The 19739-nt window shown below is 52.3% G+C and overlaps 2 protein-coding genes across 2 annotated transcripts in view; both read left to right on the top strand.

The window, feature by feature from the left end:
• The first annotated feature begins 3321 nt into the window (after positions 1 to 3321).
• Positions 3322 to 7106, top strand: LOC105990952 (cytochrome c oxidase assembly protein COX19). Its single transcript, XM_013023484.1, has 3 exons — positions 3322 to 3459; positions 4442 to 4553; positions 6544 to 7106. The coding sequence occupies exons 1-3, from the start codon at positions 3378 to 3380 to the stop codon at positions 6620 to 6622; spliced, it is 273 nt and encodes a 90-aa protein (XP_012878938.1). The 5' UTR covers positions 3322 to 3377; the 3' UTR covers positions 6623 to 7106.
• Positions 7107 to 13648: 6542 nt separating this feature from the next.
• The window catches only part of Adap1 (ArfGAP with dual PH domains 1), a 40211-nt gene continuing 34120 nt past the window's right edge, over positions 13649 to 19739 (top strand). The window contains exon 1 of the mRNA XM_013023483.1: positions 13649 to 13774. The gene's annotated coding sequence lies outside the window, so the exon portion shown is untranslated. The remainder of the gene's footprint in view (positions 13775 to 19739) is intronic.

Here is a 19739-nt window from a genome sequence, read left to right as displayed (position 1 = left end):
CCTTACTGGGGGGCTGGCTCCCAGGGGATCATCCACACCCAGCAGGGGCCCCTTACTGGGGGGCTGGCTCCCAGGGGATCATCCACACCCAGCAGAAGTACAGAGCCCAGCCCTTGTCCCTCCCAGTTCTCAGTCCCCTCAATTGGCTATGAGAGGGAAACGAGCCTTCGCTGTGCATCTGTGAAGGATGCTCACATCCTGCGACCTATGTGAATGGTGACACTGCTGGGTAACTGCCCAGAGAGCGCCCTGGCATCATCATCACCTATGTGGTTTTGTTTTGCTTTGTTTTATGTCAATTGTAGGGCTTGAACTCAGGGTCTGGGCTGAGCTTTTTTTTTTGTTCATGGCACCACTTACAGTTTTCTGGTGGTTTATTGAGGATAAGAGTCTCATGGACTTTCCTGCCTGGGCTGGATTTGAACTCTAATCCTCAGATTTGAGCCTCCTGAGTAGCTAGGATTAATGGCGGGAGCCACCAGTGCCAGGCTCCATGAGTTTCTTTGTCGTTCCTTTTCTGCCCAGTACCAAGACAGCTACTTCACATCCAGGATGAGGTCCTGCCTGCCCTGGGAAGTCCACTTAACTACTTCAGGAAGCACTTATTTATTTGCTTCTATGTGTGTTCGCGTGTGCCATGCACATGCACACATGTGTGTTCCAGTCCTGGGGCTTGAACTCAGGAGTGTTGTCTCTTCGCTTTTGCCCTCAAGGTCAAGGTTTTACCACTTGAGCCACTGCTCCACTTCCAGTTTTTTTTGCTTGTTAATTTGGGAATAAATGTCTTCTGGATTTGGGGATAAACTTCTTCTGGGTTTTCCTGCCCAGGCTGGTTTCAAACCTTGATCTTCAGATTTCTGCCTCCTGAGTAGCTAGGATTTATAGGCATGAGTTATCTGGCTCTTTAACATATTCTTGCTCAGCTCTCCAGAGCATAATAATCATTTGGGCCAGTGTTCAAGGTCAGAGGAGAGAGTTACTCTTTTTTCTATGCGTTGCAGCTCAGGGAAGGAGTGTGAAGCTTATATAATAAGCTAACTAAGGAATGCTGTGTGCTTTTAATCGAGCTATTCCCCAATGCAGTGTTGAGCTATGAATCACTGTCTCCTATTCCCTGTAATGTATTCTCCCTAACTTCTCCTGCAAGTTCCCTTCCCATTTCTTTTTTTTTTTTTTCTTTTTTATTGTCTTGTCGGTCATGGGGCTTGAACTCTGGGCCTGGATTCTGTCCCTCAGCTCTTCAGCTCAAGGCTAGTGCTCTACCACTTGAGCCACAGCGCCACTTCTGGTTTTCTGGTGGTTTATTGGAGATAATAGTCTCTCGGAATTTCCTGCCTGGCTGGTTTTGAACCTAGCTCCTGAGTAGCTAGGATTACAGGCATGAGCCACCAGCGCCTGGCCCCTTCCCACTTCTTGTATCTGTGAATTGCAAAAAAAAAAAAAAAATCCCCACCCCAAGCTGGTGGCTCACATCTGTAATCCTAGCTATTCAAGAGCCTGAGATCTGAGGATCGAGGTTCCAGTTTCAACCTGGGCAGGAAAGTCCATGAGACTCTTACCTCCAATTAACCTCCAAAAGCCAGAAGTGAGTAGAGTACCAGCTTTGAGAGAAAAAGCTAAAGGACAGTGCCCAGGCCCTGAGTTCAAGCCCCATTACTGTCACACACACACACACAAATAGACACACAGCTGTATAGCTGATGTAGAGCAATAATCATTTGTCAAGTAATGGGCAATTAAAAATGGCTGCTAGCCTCCTGGGTCTCTTGGAGCTGTGAGACAAAGACAGAGGCAATAACCTCAGGGGACAAGGCTGTCCTCGAACAGCTGAGCAATGTGATCAAGTTGAAAGGGTTCTTTGGCTGGGAAATAAAAGATTCTACTGTTCATGGCCCTGAACACATTAATGAATAACCAGCATGTGGCCTCTGCTTCTGTCTGCAAGGTCATTTGTGCAGAAGGAGTAGGTAGGTACAAGTTTCCTTTTGTACTTGAAAGTGGGCCCAGAGCCCCAGACCATACACAATACACACACACACACACCCCAAACACACACACACCCCAAACACACACACACCCCAAAACAGAAACCGACTAATGGACTTTCCCTTGAGCCCTTCCTATGGGCCTCAGGGGTGAGGTCCCCTCTGCTGGGCGGTCCCCAAATATTTGCTAGTAGCTTTGGGCACACAGAGCCCAGTCCAGCCTTGGGCCCAGGAGTCCAGTAGTGCACACTGTAGGTCTAGCAAAGGGAGTGCTGGAAGCTTCTAGAGGAGGAGCACTCTGTCAGGCTTGAAGAGGGGCAGACTCTGGCACGGGGGATCCATCCTCTAGGAGTGGGATTCACAGCAGAATCTTAAGGCCTTTGACTCCTCTGGGACATCTAAGGAATCTGTCTCCATCTCCCAGCTGAAAGTGTCCGATGACACAGAGATAGGAAGAGGATCTACCACTGTCTTCAGTCCCATCCTCTGCTGTGGCCATACAACAGTCATGCAAATGCCAGGGACCTTACCTCCCCTCAAAAAAAATCCAATACCTAAGAATGTAACCCTTTGAAATCCAGTAAGCCAGGTGTGGTGGGACACACTTAAAATCCGAGCATTTAGGAGGCTGGGGCAGGAGGATTGAGAGCTCCAGGCCAGCCTGGGATACAATAGTGCAAACTAAAAACAATAACAAAAAGCCAGGTAGCAGTGGCTCACACCTGTTATCCTAGCTACTCAGGAGGCTGAGATCTGAGGATCAGGAGTCCATGACACCCATTTCCAATTGACCACCAAAAAGCCAGGTTTCAGTGGTGGTTTGTTTCAATGAGTGGATCATTAGGTGTGTCCTAACATGGCAGAGTCTTTATAAAATAAACACTCAGACAGGAGTCCACATGGCAAATGGAGACTGAGGTGGTGTCTTAGATTCTACCAGCCAAGGAGGGACCCCAGAAACTGGGAGAGAGGCCTAGGACAGGCTCCCAGGAGGGATTCTACCCCTCCTTTGGTGGTCCTGAGGTTTGAACTCAGTGCCTTGAACTTGCCAGTCAGGCACTCTACCACTGGACCACAAGTCCAGGCCTGCAGCTCAGGCGTCTACTAACCGTGGGAGAATGCAATGAACGTGCGATTGTAGCCCAGGCCGGCCTCCAGTTCTCAATCCTCCGGCCTCCACTTCCCAAGTCAGCATAGAAGGCGGGGCTTCCTCTCAGGGCAAGCGAGCCACCGAATTCACCGCGCCGAGAAACTTTCAGCGGAGGCGGGGCCTGAGCGGCGGAAGTGGGCGTGCCGCTCGACGTGCTCGGCACTCCCCAGGGCCTTCTCGGCATTCGGCCGGCCGCCCTGCGTCCGTCGCTCTTGGAGCTTGCTTTTTCGAGCATCGCAGTCATGTCGACCGCCATGAATTTCGGGACCAAGAGTTTCCAGCCGCGGCCCCCAGACAAGGGCAGCTTCCCGCTGGATCACTTCGGTGAGGACAGGACGCCGGTGGGCAGGGTTGCTTTCTGCGGTTCACAGAACAGGTGTCGGGAGAGTAGCGCTGGGCGTGAGGGGCGGGGCCTGGGCGGAGGCTCCGACGAGGGGTCCGAAGCTTTGGCGCGCGAGGGGCGGGGCTAACGCTTTGGGGCGTGTCCAGTGCTGGTGGGGCGGGTCTAATGCCGGGGGCGTGTCCAGTGCTGGTGGGGCGGGTCTAATGCCTGGAGGCGTGTCCAGTGCTGGAGGGGCGGGGCCTGGATGCAGGCTCTCTGGAGGGATCTAGGAGGGTGGGGGCTCAGTGGGTCTGGAGCTTGAGGTGCGTTTCCTGTGAGGTTCTCACCACCTTCCTTAAACTGACTCTCCAAGTAAGAATGACAGGAAAGGGACAGGGAAGGGCTAGTGGCTCACACCTGTAATCCTACCTCCCCAGGAGGCTAAGATCTGAGTATCTCCATTCAAAGCCCAGGCAGGAAAATCTGTGATGTTCTTATCTCCAATTAACCACCAAAAAGCCAGAAATGGAACTTTAGCTTAAGTGGTAGAATACTAACAGTACTAACAGCACTTAACAGCTCTCAGGCCCTGAGTTCAAGCTCCAGGTTGTGTGTGTGTGTGTGTGTGTGTGTGTGTGCACGCGCACACGAAAAAAAATAGGAGGAATCAGGCATGGTGGCTTTTGCCTGAAGTCCTAACTATTCAGGTTGAAATTTGAACTGCAATAGTTAAAAGCCAGCCTGGACAGGAACGTCTGTGAGGTTCATCTCCAGTTAACCATCAGAAAGCTGGAAGTGGAGCTGTGGCTCAAGTAGTAGAGCACTGACTTTGAGCAATAAAACTAAGGGACATTGACTAGGCCCTGAGTTCAAGCCTGGCAGTACTAGCACCAGAAAAAAGGAGGAAGAGTGGTGTCATTCTTAAGCTGCTGTGGTTACAGGTCCCATTTTCACCTTAAAAACAAGATTCTGTTTCCATTCTAGGTGAATGTAAACACTTTAAAGAGAAATTCATGAAGTGTCTCTATAACAATAATTTTGAAAATGCTGCGTGCAGAAATGAATCAAAAGAATACTTAGAGTGCAGAATGGAAAGGCAAGTACAAGCTAACAATTATGATTTCAGCTTTTTTCCAGAGTCTTTTTTTTTTCTCTCCAAACAGAAGCCATTATGGTATGCATTATTCGGGCTTGAGGTTAGTTTGTATTTTTCAGAACTGTAGATGTTTGCTAGTGGCATTATGAACTTGTTCTAGAAGCTGTTTGGCAGCCTTGGAGACCTTTCTGTTGAGAGGTACCGTTACACATGATTGTGTTCCTCAAAGCACCTGCTTTCCAAACTTGGGTGCTGCTAACCTGTCATTAAGGTTTCAGAGTCATAGAAAACTGCTGACTGAATGGAGAGATGTGGAGACTATAGCTTGATTTCTTTCATAATCTCAGACCATAAAAATACACACTGTGTTGCTTGGTTCTTCTGGGAGCTATTGGAATATGGCAGTGATGAAAGATGAATGGTTCTACCTGCCTTGCCAGAGTTCATGTTAAATAAAACAAGGAAAACTGGAATTTAGGGCTGGGAATGTGGCTTAGGGGTAGAGTGATTGCCTGGCATGCATGAAGCCCTGGATTCGATTCCTCGGTACCACATAAACAGAAAAAGTTCTAAGTGGCACTGTGGCTCAAGTGGTTGATGTTAGTCTTGAGCAAAAGAAGCTCAAGGACAGTGCCCAGACCCTGAGTTCAAGCCCCACGACTGGCAAAAAAAAAAAAGAAAAAGAAAGAAAGGAAGGAAGGAGAGAGAGAGAGAAACTGGGATTCAGAAAGCTTTCCTTGAAAATAAGAACTATGCCGGGCGATGGTGGCTCACGCCTGTAATCCTAGCTACTCAGGAGGCTGAGATCTGAGGATCTCGGTTCAAAGCCAGCCCGGGCAGGAAAGACCGTGAGACTCCTATCTCCAATAAACCACCAGAAAACCGGAAGTGGCACTGTAGCTCAAGTGGTAGAGCGCCTGCCTTGAGCTGAAGAGCTGAGGGACAGCGCCCAGGCCCAGAGTTCAAGCCCCACGACCGACCAAAAAAAAAAAAGAAAATAAGAACTATGCTAATCCTTACTGGGAAGAAGCCTGTAACCCAGAAGTGCTTCATGGTGGTCAGAGCTTGCTTTTGGTTTTCTTTTTTGAGGCCATGATCAGCTTATAGAGGAATTTAGTCTCTGCACAGTTGTCTGCTAAGGCAGGTTTTTTTGTTTTGTTTTATTCTTTTATGCCAGTATTGGGGCTTGAAATTGGGGGTTCTACCATTTGAGCCACACCTCCACTTCTGACTTTCTGCTGCTTAATTGGTGATAAGAGTCTCATGGACTTTCCTGCCCCAGCTGGCTTCGAACTGCAATCCTCAGATGTCAGCCTCCTCAGTAGGATTATAGGAGGTTTGAGCCTCCCAAGTTCCTGGTGTGGGTGTGGACATCTTTGCAGATCATTTTCCACTGCTTAACCAAATCCTAGAGGCTGATGTGAAACACCATTGGCTGGTGGCATTCTAAGGCCCCCTTCCCCGTAAGCAGCCCTCTTCTCCCTGCACTTGTGAGCAGGCCAGGTAAGGGCCCATGCCACACTGGGCTCTCATGTCCATGGTTTTGCCTAAGCCAGCGGGAGGTGGGCACCACCGGTGGGGAGAAGGTTTCTCAGGGAACCAGGAGTGGCCCTGGCAGGCATGCCAAAGGGTCACTAAGCTACGTGCCTTGCTCCTCAGGAACACTTTTGTAAAGGCCTGGTGACCAGAGGTATGGTCGTGAATGACTCATGTGTCTGCCCCAACATTTAGGGTGCTAGGTGTCCTGCTTTGTCCCCTTCTCTCCCAGCCTTGGTCCCTCCTGGGTCCCAGGTTCCATGTATAGCCCTGTGGACACCCAGTGGTGTCCAGGCCCTGAGTGTCTGCTTGTGTGCTGGGGAGGGCGGGCTGCAGAGAGGCCCCAGTGTGGCTGGGTGGGCAGCCAACCAGCCTCTCTCCAGGACAGTGCGAGTACCAGGAGCCCCTTGCTCTACTCTGCCCTCCATGGTGACAGCTTCCATGTCTCTTGCAGGCAACTCATGGCTCAGGAGCCACTGGAAAAGCTGGGCTTTGGAGACTTGAAGGACAGGAAGACGGAGGCCAAGAGCTAATTTTCATGAGAAGTTGACTACATCGGTGTCTATGGCATCCAGAGCAGAGCACGTGGTCCTGTGGCCTGCAGCTGACAGGGTCCTGATGCTCCCTGGGGAGCCACCAAGGCATCTCTCTGGGGACTCCCTTCAGTCCCTGTCCTGTCATACCCACATCCTCCTCCAGTGGCTCTTCTTTATATCACGTGTGTCGCAGGGTCCTGGGGCTCCTGGCAGAGGCAGGAGCACTGGAGGGGTGTCCCACTCAGAGTGGCAGTCACCCCACAACGCAGTGTCCTGTCTGCCTGGCCCAACGTGCTCATCATGCTTCCACGCCAGCCTGCCACCCTCCTCCTGGCAGGGCGCCTTCTTCTGTGCCAGCCCCCTTTATACTCCTGGGATTTGAACTTGGATTCATGCTTGTTAGGCCGGCACTTTGCCTCTTGAACCACCCCACAGCCCTTTTTTGCTTGAATTATTTTTTAGGTAGGGTCTGGCAATTTTGCCCAGGGCTGGCTTTGGCCAGTGATCCTCCCATCTCAGCCTCTCTAGTAGTTGGAACTACAGGCATGTACCACCATAGCTGGCTCATTTTCCTCTTTTCCTTGCCTGCCCCCCCCCCCAGGCCCATCTTAAATCTGGAATAGGAAGTGAAAAAATGACACTTGGGTTTTTTTGTTTTGTTTTTGCTGGTCCTGGGGCCTGAACTGAGGGCCTGGGTGCTGTCCTTAAGTTCTTTTGCTCAAGGCTAGTGATCTACCACTTGAGTCACAGCATCACTTCTAGTTTTCTGATGGTTAATTGGAGATAACAGTCTTACAGACTTTCCTGCCTGGACTGACTTTGAACCATGATCCTCAGATCTTACCCTCTTGAGTAACTATGATTATAGGTATGAGCCACTGGTGCCCAACTGATACTTGGGTTTTGATATATCTGCCTAATATTTTGTTGTGTCTGGCCAACACCAAGCATCCATAAGCAAAGGATCATTTTCTAACCTGTATCATTGTGTATTTATAAAATGACTACACACTTGGTTCCTATCACTCACATGTCATACCCTGAGTTGTTAGTACGTTGGTAGATTTGGAATTAGGCTGTTCATTGTCTTTCCATTTTTCACTCTGTCATAGCAACCCCCATTTCTGTACTACATGATGGCTGTGTTAAGTAGTCATCTCAGGTACCAGCCAGTACTGAGCAGTGTTCTTAGCCCAGGCGGTTTTCAGTGGCCTGAGGGCTGTCTTAATGCTAGGGCAGGATATGGGGGGAGTATCATTGCTGTGTGCCTGAGTTCAAAGCCACAGATCTACTAATCCCAGGAATGGGCCTGTGTACCCTCAGACTTGCCCCTTCCCAGGCCTTGCAGGCCCATAGGCCCCCTTCTCCTCTCCTGATTGGCTGATAGAGGAGGTTGATGGGCAGGGGGGAGGGAGCAGGCTGGTGGCCTGTTTTCAAGCCTATGAGTGCTTGCAACCTGGGAAGCTTCCTAGGTCCCTGCTGTCTTAGGCCCAGGCCCTTTTGGTGATAGGCTTTGTTAAACCCCTCAAGTACTTCCTGTGGCTAGGTCTGTTTCCTTGGGTTCACTGCTCCATGTGGCTGGAGCGTGGCTTCCCAATACACGGCAGATTGGGCATGCTATTGATTAATGGTCTCATTAGTTTCCGGTCAACCAATCAACCGTAAGAGCTGGGTGTGGTTCACGCCCAGCTATAACCCCAGCTCTCTGGAGGTGCTGTAGGAAGATTACAAATTCAAGACTTAAGTAGCAAGACAGTCTCCAAACAAAAGGCCCTGGTGCAAGTGGAAATAATTGAATGGTGGGTCAGCAGGGAAGGGGACAGCTTTTCCTTACTCATTTGCCCAGACACCTGGGGCAGAATGCCCAGCGTGACAGCCACCATCATGATCGTGGCTGCTGACAGATGAGATCCACTGAAGTTTTGCAAAGCAACACGAGATAAGCCTGAAGAGCTCCCCATGCACATGGCCACTACCAGGACAGCTTTACTGAGGTGTCCCCCACACCACTTGGGGGACAGAGTGTTGCCTGCCCGGGGGCGGGGGGGGGATGAGCAGTGGGGAAATGGTATCCCCAGCTGAGGGTGCACCACGCGGCAGGCACTCGACTCCTCAGCTGGCAGGCCTGAAGGACGAGGGGACGGCTGGGAGCAGTGAGGCCCAGTCAGCAAGCGACCCTGGGACAGACTTGGATGCCAAAGGCCTGCAGGTTAGCCTTGTGTGGCCAGGGGCCACATCTGCCCTCCGTGGGCAAATGTTCTGTTGTGTGAAGTTATTTTCAAATAAAATGTTGCAAGTGTTTTTTGTAGGGAAGGTCGTGTATGCATGAGCTCTCATTTCAAAATAGCCGGCGAGGCTCTCAGCAGTCCCAGAAAGGGGGCACAGCGCCACCACCTGGCCATCTGCGTCCCTGCACTGGAGCACAGCTGTTGCAGGCAGAACCAAGCCCACAACCCCACCCCTGAGGAGGCTGAGGCAGGAGGCCAGCTTGGGTTGTGGATATATAATACCTCACAGCGCCTGCGCATCCCTGTGTTCTCCAGGGTATACCAGGAGCAGCCATGGTTGACACCTGGGCCTGTGGTCCCCTTCCCAGAAGGGCGTGAGTAATCAGAGGCCAGCCCGGCCCCTGTCCCAGGAATGCTAGTGACCATGTGTCATCATGCATGCAAGTCACATCGGGATGGCTACCCTTGGTGCCCTGTGTCTGCTGTGGCGGCTGGATGGGAGCATGGGACCCGCGCATCTGAAGGGATTTGGGGACATGGCCCTCCCACTCCCTCCGCTGCCAGCTGCCGGAGGCACTGCGCCCCTGCGCTGCAGCTCCACTGTTTTCATCCAAGCCAAGGAGCAGCTCACACCACAGCTTGTTTCCCTTGCCTGCTGCCCCAGGCAGCCCACAGCAGCCCCACTGGCCACCCCCCTCTGACGCCATCTATGGACACTGATGGTTGGAGGGTTACAGCCTTGGGGACACTGTTCTGTCCTGCACATACCCAGATGTGGGGAACAGCACTGGTCCCCAAGCTTGGCTAGGAGGGTTCCTGGGATCTAAGGTCCTAAGGTCCACTGTGGTGGGCCCCACTCCCTCCGAGACAGCAGAGCTCCTGGCAGCTGGTGGCTTCTTCATTGTCCATCTTCTCCACACTCCCCCCCCACCCCCAGAATCACATGGAACTTCTAAGGACTGAGTTTTGGTTTTACCAAACCAAAGGCCTCTCCCTTTGCCAGCTCAGCAAGTGCTGTGCCACCTGAGCCACACTGCAAGCCTGCCACCCCATTTTGTTTCTGTTGTTTTCAGGTACGGTATTGTTAGCTCTGTGAGGCTGGACTTGATCATCCTGCCTTTGCTTCCCAAGGAGCTGAGTTGTGCACCACCACACTTGGCTCAAGACCAAATTTTACCTCTAATATTTTTAAAAATACAACTTTATGGTTAAGGTGTTAGAGTGGTTGCCATTTCATAAGTCACGTAATGAGTGCTTTTTTGTTGTTGTTGTCATCGGTCATGGGGCTTGAACTCTGGGCCTGGGCACTGTCCCTGAGCTCTTTAGCTCAAGGTGAGCACTCTACCAATTGAGCCACAGCGCCACTTAGGGTTTTCTGGTGGTTAGTTGGAGATAAGAGTCTCATGGACTTTCCTGCCCAGGCTGGCTTTGAACCATGATCCTCAGATCTCAGCCTCCTGAGTAGTTAGGATTACAGACGTGAGCCACTGGCATCCAGCAATGAATACATTTCTTTTTTTTGGAAAATGTCACCTCTTCCTTTGCTTCAGTATTATTTTTGTAATCCTTGGTGCTGCAGCTTGCTAACAAATGACTCCCCCCCACCTCCCCCCCCCAAAAAAGTACTTAGAAGATGGTGACAGGAAATTTAAACCATCCACCACAGCGTGCCAGTCCCAGTCCCCAAAGCATTATCTATCTGGTGATCTACACAAATATGGAGAGATGCTGGCCACTGCTCAGCAAATTGTTGGTACAGAATAGTCTGTGGCTCTTCCTCTCTTGCATTTTATGGCTCTAGTTTATAACTAGCATGTATCATTTTTATAGAAACAAAAAAGTCATTAGTTTAAAGAAGCTCATTGTGTTGACTTGTACTTTTATAACCCCTCTAAGTTAGATGCCTGTGGTAATATCATATTACATCTGATGCCCATTGTATGCGCTGTTCGGGGTATAGGCAGACATTGTGGACACTTCTGGTTGGGACACATGAAGTGGTGCTGGAGTGCAGGGCCCTGGAGAAGGCCTGGCCCTCAAGGCCTCTGTCCACCACGGGCTTCCTTCTGTCTCCTATCCTGCAAATGGGATCTCAGCACCTAGTGCTCGCATTAAATCTGCTATCAAGATGAATATCTTTTTTGTTGTTGTTGGGTCATGAGGCTTGAACTCTGGGCCTGGGCACTGTCCCTCAGCTCTTCAGCTCAAGACTAGTGCTCTACCACTTGAGCCACAGTGCCACTTCCACTTTCTAGTGGCTTATTGGAGAGAAAGAGTCTCACGGACTTTCCTGCCTGGACTGGCTTTGAACTGTGATCCTCAGATCTCAGCCTCCTGCGTAGCTAGGATTACAGGTGTGAGCTACCAGTGCCTGGCTAAGATTAATATCTTTGTTTTTTTGGTTTTTTTTTTTTTTGGGTCCGGTCGTGGGGCTTGAACTCTGGGCCTGGGCGCTGTCCTTCAGCTCTTCAGCTCAAGGCTAGCACTCTACCACTTGAGCCACAGCGCCACTTCCGGCTTCTTTTCTTTTTGCTTATGTGGTACTGAGGAATTGAACCCAGAGCCTCAGGCATACAAGGCAAGCACTGTACCACTGAGCCACCTTCCCAGCCCTAAGATTAATATCTTAATGGGTGAGAATGCAGGGATTTTTATTATTGCCAGTGACATGACAGCCACTGAGCAAGTGACTGTCATAATCCTGCAGGTTTCCCGCCTCTTCTACAGGAGACAAATCAAATCTCACAGCTCTGGGCTCACAAGGTTGATGAAGGAGAGTGCTGGAGGGCAGAGGTAGCTCCTGGGCAGAAGGTCTGAGCCGGCATTAGCACCCATGATCAGCTGCTTCCATGGGCACCTGTCCTGCTGCAGGGCCCAGTCATGTTCCCCACCAAGTTTGATTAGGGAAGAGGGGCATCCAAGGCCCCTAGCCCACCTGGGCACCCTGGCCAGTGGCACCAGCCCAGGCCGGAGGAGGGGCATGTGGTCTTCCTTGCTGATGGCAGGAGATGAGGGGGTCAAGGCTCAGCTGCCCCTTCCTGGAGTGAGGCCAGGGCTCCATGATGTCCTTCCCTTGTCTGCCTGGGTTTGCTGTGATTGGCACTAATGGCAGTTTCTCTGTATTTTGGAGGGGTCTGTGGCCTTTCTGGTTTGAGCTTTTGCTCTCTGAGTAGGTGCTCTACTATTTGAGCCTTACCTCCAGTCCTGTTTTGATACTAGGGTTTGAACTCAGGGCCTTGCACTTGCGAGGCTGGTGCTCTACCACCAGCTTTTTGCAGTTTCCTTTTTCTTTGGGGGGGGGTCCGGTCATGGGGCCTGAACTCTGGGCCTGGGCGCTGTCCTTCAGCTCTTCAGCTCAAGGCTAGCGTTCTACCACTTGAGCCACAGCGCCACTTCCGGCTTTTTTTTTCTGCTTATGTGGTGCTGAGAAATCGAACCCAGGGCCTCATGCATGCGAGGCAAGCGCTCTACCACTGAGCCACCTTCCCAGCCCTTGCAGTTTCCTTTGAACATACAGCCTTACAGATTTTTCCAGCCAGGCTGGCCTCAGCCTGCAATACTCTAGATCTTTCTTGGCCTCCTGAATAGCTAGGATTATAGGCATGAGCCCATGGCTCTGGCTTCATGTTTTTGGTTGGTTTGGGGTTTTTTTTTTTTTGTTTTTTTTTTTTGTTTTGCCAGTCCTAGGGCTTGAACTCAGGGCCTAAGCACTGTCCCTGAGCTTCTTTTGCTCAAGGCTAGCACTCTACCACTTGAGCCACAGTGCCACTTCCAGCTTTTTCTGTGTATGTGGTTCTGAGGAATTGAACCCAGGTTTCATGCATGCTAGGCAAGCGCTCTACCACTCAGCCACATTCCCAGCCCCTGGCTTCTTCTTCTTTTTTTTTTTTTTGTATCCCACCAGAGTTGTTTTTCTGGAGCAGGCCCCTCTTACCAGGCCCCTTATCCTGGCCTTTCTCAGGTGCTGTAGCTGCCAAGGCAGGCTTCTTCTACCTCTCCTTGGCTGGGCCTTGCACCACACCCTGTTCTGGCCAGAGAAGGACCCACCCCTGGGGCAAAGGACAAAAGGACAAAGCGGGGGATGGGCATTGTGGCAGGCCAAAGGCTTGTGGTGCAGGCAGCTGAGATAAAGAGGTGGTAGGGGCAGCCATGCCCAGGAACTGAGTTGCCAGGCCATGGGAAGGTGGGAGAGAAACCTCCAAGTCCTACCCCAGATACCCCACCAGGCAATGCATGGAGGCCTGGGCATGTGCGGTGCTGTCAAGCGGCCCCTGCCTGGAGGAGCTGGGCACACCACTATGGGGACACACCTATGTGTGTGTCATGGCCTAGGACAGCCACTTGGCTCTGCCACCAGGAGCCCCTGAGAACTCTAGCCCCTGGGGTCTGGGTGAGGAGCACAGGGAGGGGCCAGACTGGCAGTAGCTGTGGAGGGGAGAAGAGGAGGTCTCCCCCCACCCTTGAATGGGAGCCCAGTTCAGAGACCAAAGAACCACCCATCTGTCCCCTTTGCCGCAGCCCCTGTGAAAGCAAGTCCAGAGCTTCTGTCACCCCTGGTCATAGGTTTACATAACCAGTAGAGAATGTTTAACAGGGCTGCTGCCCTGAACAGCCTGGGGTGAAGGCAGATACAGAGCAGAAGCTGAGCGTCTAGGCTGGATGGGTGTGGGGTCGGTGCGGGGACAAGACCTGGCAGTGAGGGGTCCCCTCACACAGATGGCCAGGGAGTAAACCTCCCCACCAGGCAGGGCCTCAGTGACGGCCCTTAGTAGGGCCCTTGCTGCAGTGTTCTAGGGAGTTAAAACAGAAAGAAATGTGTTCCCCTCACCTGCCAGCCATACCTGGACACACGGAGTTGCTGTGTCCTGTTGCCCCCTCCTGGAAAGTGGTGGTACTGCAGCTCCCAGGAGGACTACTGGAGGTATGTGTAAGGAGTTGTCTTTATTTTTTCATTTTCATTTCATTTTGTTTTTGTATGCAAGTTTTGGGGCTTGAACTCAGGGCCCCTGAGCACTATGCTTTAGCTTTTTTGCTCAAAGCAGGTGCTCTACCACTTAAACAGCTCTATGTCCAGCTTCTTTGGTGTTGTTGTTGTTGGTCATGGGGCTTGAACTCTGGGTTTGGGCACTGTCCCTGCGCTCTTCAGCTCAAGGTGAGCACTCTACTGCTTGAGCCACAGTGCTATTTCCAATTTTCTAGTGGTTTATTGGAGATAAGAGTCTCACAGACTTTCCTGCCCAGGCTGGCTTTGAACCTCATCCTCAGATCTCAGACTCCTGAGTAGCTAGGATTACAGACATGAGCCACCAAAGCCCGCCAAGAGTAAATTTTTGCTTGTTTTGTTTCTGGCTGGTGCTGGGGCTGGTACTTAGGGCCTGGGTGTTGTCTCTCAGCTTTTTTACTCCAGGCTATCACTCTACCACTTGAGCCATAGCTCCATATCTGATTTTTTTTTAGAGGGAGGGGCTGGGCTGAAAAATGAACTGTGATCCTCAAACCTCAGCCTCCTGAGTAGCTAGGATTGCAGCTGTGAACCACCAGCTCCTGGCTCAGCCCAGTCTTCTGCTGGTTAGAGATAGTGGTCTTTTAGATTGTTCTCCCTGGGCTGGCTTTGAACTGTGATCCTCAGAATAGCTAAATTACAGCCAGCCACTGGTTCAAAAGCAGTTTAAGTGTCCCAAGCCTACAATGAGTGTTCCCTGCTGTCAAGGGCCCCCAGCCCCACCTGTCACTGCCATGGACACTCTAGATAAGCCCTCCTTGTGGAGCTTCAGGAAAAGATGCCCGAGTCATCTTGGCCCTGGGGAGGTGGCTCTGTCCCCACTCCCTGCTCCACACACACCCTGGGCCTCTGGGCAGCAGGAATGTGGCTCCTTGGCAGCCATCCTGGGGACTCTGCCTGGCTTTGAACCTCTGTTGAGCAAAACTACTTGGAAACACTGTGCTACAGATACCTTGCCATTCATTTTTTTTGCCTCTGAGTGAGAAGCAAATCCTGAGTGGGGGCCTCCACTCAACAAGAGCAGCGGAGCTTCAAACAGGAACTGCAGCCCTGCAGTAAGTCCCTGCCTTGCAAGGTTGTGATCATTGTCATCTAAGCCTGATTCTTGTAGGTGCCTGGCCCCTCGAGGGGGGCGGTCTGGGGCCTGGCATGGAGACAGAGGGTTATGGCCATAGCCACAGCAGCCCAGTCCTTCTGGCAAGGCCCGGAGAGGGATGGAGGCCCTAAGAAGCCAGCATGGCTGGCTCGGGCCTGGTCCTGGCTCTGTGCCCCTCAGCTCACGTGTGGGGAAGAAAGCGAAGGTCAGGTCGTTCTCTCCCTGCTCCCTCCCTCTCCAGGATGGATCTGGGGCTAGGTCAATTCATAAACCAGTACTTGGTTTTGTGTTCCTAAATTCCCCCAAAGACAGGGCACCTGCCCTGTTCCCAGAAACCCAAGGGTCTAACTTCAGGAACCTTCCAGCCCCTTCCCCAGTATCCTCCATCTAACCAAGACCACATGCCAGTTGGGGTTCAGCCTGCAGGAGGGCTGTGCAGACCTGGCCAGTGGCTGGCCCCGGCTGTTTCTCTGTCCTGGGTCCTGTCCTGTGCTGCCCCCTGGTGGGCAGGGACAGCCCTGGGCATGCAGCTGGCACTCCGGTGGGTTTGGGATGAGCAGACCTTTTTATGCACTTGCCTTGCCGGGCAGGAAGATGGTGGGGGCAGGGACGGAGGAGGGGGAGGATGTGCTGGGAAGAGGGGAGGGTAGCTGGGGACCTGAGCCACAGCGTGGCCTTTGCCTAGCTCTGCCTGGTAGCTCTGATGCAGACAGCTGGGACCCTCCCCCTCTAGGAGAAGTCCTCTGCAGCTGCAAACAGGTGTGTCTCCCTCAGGGCCACAGGCAGGGCAGAAAGGCACCTGGGGGCAATGGCGGGGACTCTGGGCTCTACCCATTTCCGGTGTTGCTGACAATCAGGATTCCTAGATTGCAGACACACCCTGGTCTCTGTTCACCTGCCTGAGGTCCTGCTGGCCTAGGACACTAATCAAGTGTCATCTCAACTTGATGACATCTCAAAGGCCCTGTCTCCAAATAAGGTGACATCCATAGGTCCCTGGGTCAAGACACCGATATATGCTTTGGAGGACTCCACTGAGCCAGGTTGAGCTAGCATAGAAGGGAGCCCACCCTCATGTGCAGCTGCTCTGGGCGAGTTGGGGTCCCTCTACATTGTGAGCCAGGTCCCTCTAGGCTGTGGGGCCACCTCCTCTATCAGGCACCACAGCTGGGTCTGCACCTGCCCTCCAGGGATGGAGTCCATGTCACGTGGCCTCCACCGGGCTGCCACCATCTGGTCTTCATTTCTCAGCAGCCTGGGGCTCAGCCCACTCTTCCTCCCTGTCCCAAAACTTGCAGGCCCAGAGGGCTGAAGGACAGGTGTGGACCAGGCTGCCTGGAGTCCCAGCTGGGTGTGGTCAGTGGGCGGGTCCAGACACAGAACCCAAAAATGCTGAGCCCCAGGACAAATGGAGTTTCTAAGCTGGATCGGCAGAGGGGCATGGAGCTGGGGAGATTCAAGGAGGGGGTACAGGGTCCCCAATATGGGATCAACTCTTGCTTCCTGCTCTTAGAGATCTAGTCTGTAAGACTGGGCGCCGGTGGCTCACATCTGTAATCCTAGCTACTCAGGAGACTGAGATCTGAGAATCGCCGTTCAAAGCCAGTCCAGGCAGGAAAGTCCGTGAGACTCCTATCTCCAATAAACCACTAGAAAACCAGAAGTGGTGCTGTGGCTAAAGTGGTAGAGAGCTAGCTTTGAGGTAAAGAGCTGAGGGACAGTGCTCAGGCCTAGAGTTCAAGCCCCATAAATGACCAAAAAAAGAAAGAAAAAGAAATCTAGTAATCTGTAAAGGTACTTATTACCTGACATATGTAACTCCCCATCCCCACAGCAATAATTTAAAACAATAAATTTAAAACAATCTAGTATGTGAACTGTCAGCTCACAATGACAAGAAAGGGACTCTTTTCTTTTTTTGGTCAGTTGTGGCTTGAACTCTGGGCCTGGGCGCTGTCCCTCAGCTCTTCAGCTCAAGGCTAGTGCTCTACCACTTCAGCTACAGCGCCACTTCCAGTTTACTGGTGGTTAATTGGAGATAAGAGTCTTAAGGACTTTCCTGCCCAGGCTGGCTTTGAACCCTGATCCTCAGATCAAAGACTCTTAAAAGGCATGAGCCACCAGCACCCAGCAAGAAAGGGACTCTTGGAAGGAGACTGGGCGCTGGGCACCAGCACGCTGGACCTTGTAAGTCCAGGCTCTGGGCTGGGTGTTGGGGGCTCTGGGGCCTTGTGTGCATCCTTACTGTTGGGAAGAGGTCATCTTTGAGAGACTCTGCCTTGCCTGTCAGGGGGCTTCAAGGAAGAGGTGGCCAGCAGGAAGAGGGCTCAGGGTTCCCCTGTCATTGGTCCTTACACTGCTCTGCTGGCAGTGTACAGGCTGAAGCCCAGGCCCATCTCCAACTGGGTATCTGCAGTCCTGTAAGAGACCAATTCCCAGTAGAAGCTGCCTGCAGTCCTACTATGTGCAGCCTCTTACAGACCCACTATGCTCTTTCCTGATATGTACAATCCCCTCTGGGCCTACTGTGTGCAGCCTCCTGCAGACATTCTGTGTGTAATCCCCTGTAGACTTACTATGTGCAACCTCCTGCAGACCTACTGTGTGCAACCCCCTGTAGATTTACTATATGTGGCCCCCTTCTGACTTACTATGTGCAGCTTCTTTCAGACCTACTTACATGACTCCCTACACACCTACTGTGTGCAGCTCCTGAGCTCAGGAGGTACTGCAGCAGACAAGTCCTATCTCCAATGGATTACTCTGCCCTGACCAGAGAGGGCCCTGGGCAAGAGAGCAGGGACAGGGGGTCCTCTGGCAGGACGACAGCAGCAGGCAGGCTGTCGACATAGCACCCTCACCAGCCCCTGTGGTTCCCAAGCTGCTCTTGGCCAGTACTGGGCTGGGTCTGGCCACTCAGAGCCATGTCTGTGTGCTCATTCCCCTGCACCCCCAATCCTCACCCCTCCCTGTCCCAGCCCGTGGACAGTCAGAGAAGGCACAGGGCTCTGGAAGCTGGCCAGCAAGCAGACCTTGCACCCGCTGTCCCTTCTGGCCTGTGGGCCACCTGCTCGTTCAGCACAGCCTCCCTGACCCTCCAACGGCCTGGGCCTGCTGCTTTGCAGGCTACATATCTCTTCCTTTTACCATTTTATTTACCCCAGTCCTGCCAGGAAGAGGTGAGCTGCAAGTGTAGGAACCTCTCCAGACCTCTCTCTTCCTGGCCCGTGAGGCTGAAATGAGAAAATGCACGTGCAGGACATGTATGCCGGGGGTGCGGTTATGGTGAACGCAAGTCTGTGTGTGTCATCCTTCACGCTCATGCTGGGTGGCAGGTTCCCAGCCTGGCACAAGGCCCAGAGATGGAAATGCCACCTGTCCCTACCCAAAAAGGCTCCAGTGGGATGCAGGAGAAAGACAAGCAACCAGTTAAAGGGAGAGAGCCCCAATTGCACAGGGCTGGAGAATGCGGAAATGTATTTGCTCTGTGGTTGGTGACTATGTGCTGCCTGCAGCTGGCAGAGCCAACTTCCATCTGATATGGGCCAGGAGGTAGGGGGCAGAGGCCACCATGTGCGCACAGATCTCTGTGGAGGGCCACGGGGCAAGGGCTGAGTGAGATGCAAACGCCCATACCCCTCATCTCAGCCTGGCTGGCCACTTCCAGACACAACTCCATCTGAAGCACTTGCAAGGTCTTTGGTCCATGCTGGAAGGTGCTAAGGGGTTGTTCACAGGGTGCATTAAAACCCAAGCCAGTGGCTGGGTGAGCAAATTATTGTTCACATGAGCTTGTGTGTGTGTGTGTGTGTGTGTGTGTGTGTGTGTGCTGGGCCTGGGTCCTGAACTCAGGACATGAGCATTGTCCTCAAGCAAAGCTAGTGCTCTGCTCTACCACTTGAGCCACAGCTTTACTTCTAGCTTTTGGGTGATTAATTGGAGATAAGAGTCTCATGGACTTTCTTGCCCAGGATGGCTTTGAACTATGATCCTCAGACCACAGCCTCCTGAGTAGCTAGGATTATAGGTGTGAGCCACTGGTGCCTGGCCAGATGCATAAGTGAGGGGTGGCTCACTCCTTCAATCCTAGCTACTCAAGAGGCTGATATCTGGAGAACTACTTTTCAAGACTAGCCCAGACAGAAAAGTCTGAGCAACATAACCAGCAAAAAGCTGGCCTGGAGGCATGGCTCAGGCAGCAGAACACTAGTCAAGCAAGCAGAGCTGCACAAATGTGAGGCTCTGTGCTCAAGCTCTGGTGTGGTCCGACACCCCACCCCACCTCCCAACAAAAGAGAAAAAAAATGGAGGCCACATGGTGATGCAGGTATGTAATCTAGGCACTCAGGAGGCTGAATCAAGAGGATCAAGAATTTGAGGCCAGCCTGGCTGCATAGTGAGACTTTGTCTCAAAAATAATTTTAAAAAGGAAAGAGGCTGGGAAGGTGGCTTAGTGGTAGAGTGCTTGCCTAGCATGCACGAAGCCCTGGGTTCGATTCCTCAGTACCACATAAACAGTAAAAGCCAGAAATGGCGCTGTGGCTCAAGTGGTAGAGTGCTAGCCTGGAGCTAAAGCAGCTCAAGGACAGCGCCCAGGCCCTGAGTTCAAGCCCCAGGACTGGAACCAAAAAGATGCTCAGGCTTGCCAAGGAGGGGGGGACACAACCCCATCCTCTGGCAGGAGGCCGGGCACTGCCCCCTGCCACCTTCCCGCCTGGGACCCGGCGCGCGTGTCCTGTGGGCACTACTGCCCGGGGTGTGTGTGTGCGCGCAGGGAGTGAGCGTGTG

Source organism: Dipodomys ordii, unplaced genomic scaffold, assembly GCF_000151885.1.
Source record: "Dipodomys ordii isolate 6190 unplaced genomic scaffold, Dord_2.0 Scaffold68, whole genome shotgun sequence".
Classification (NCBI taxonomy): domain Eukaryota; kingdom Metazoa; phylum Chordata; class Mammalia; order Rodentia; family Heteromyidae; genus Dipodomys; species Dipodomys ordii.
Note: the sequence above shows the minus strand (reverse complement) of the source record. Positions and strands in the feature narration are given on the sequence as shown.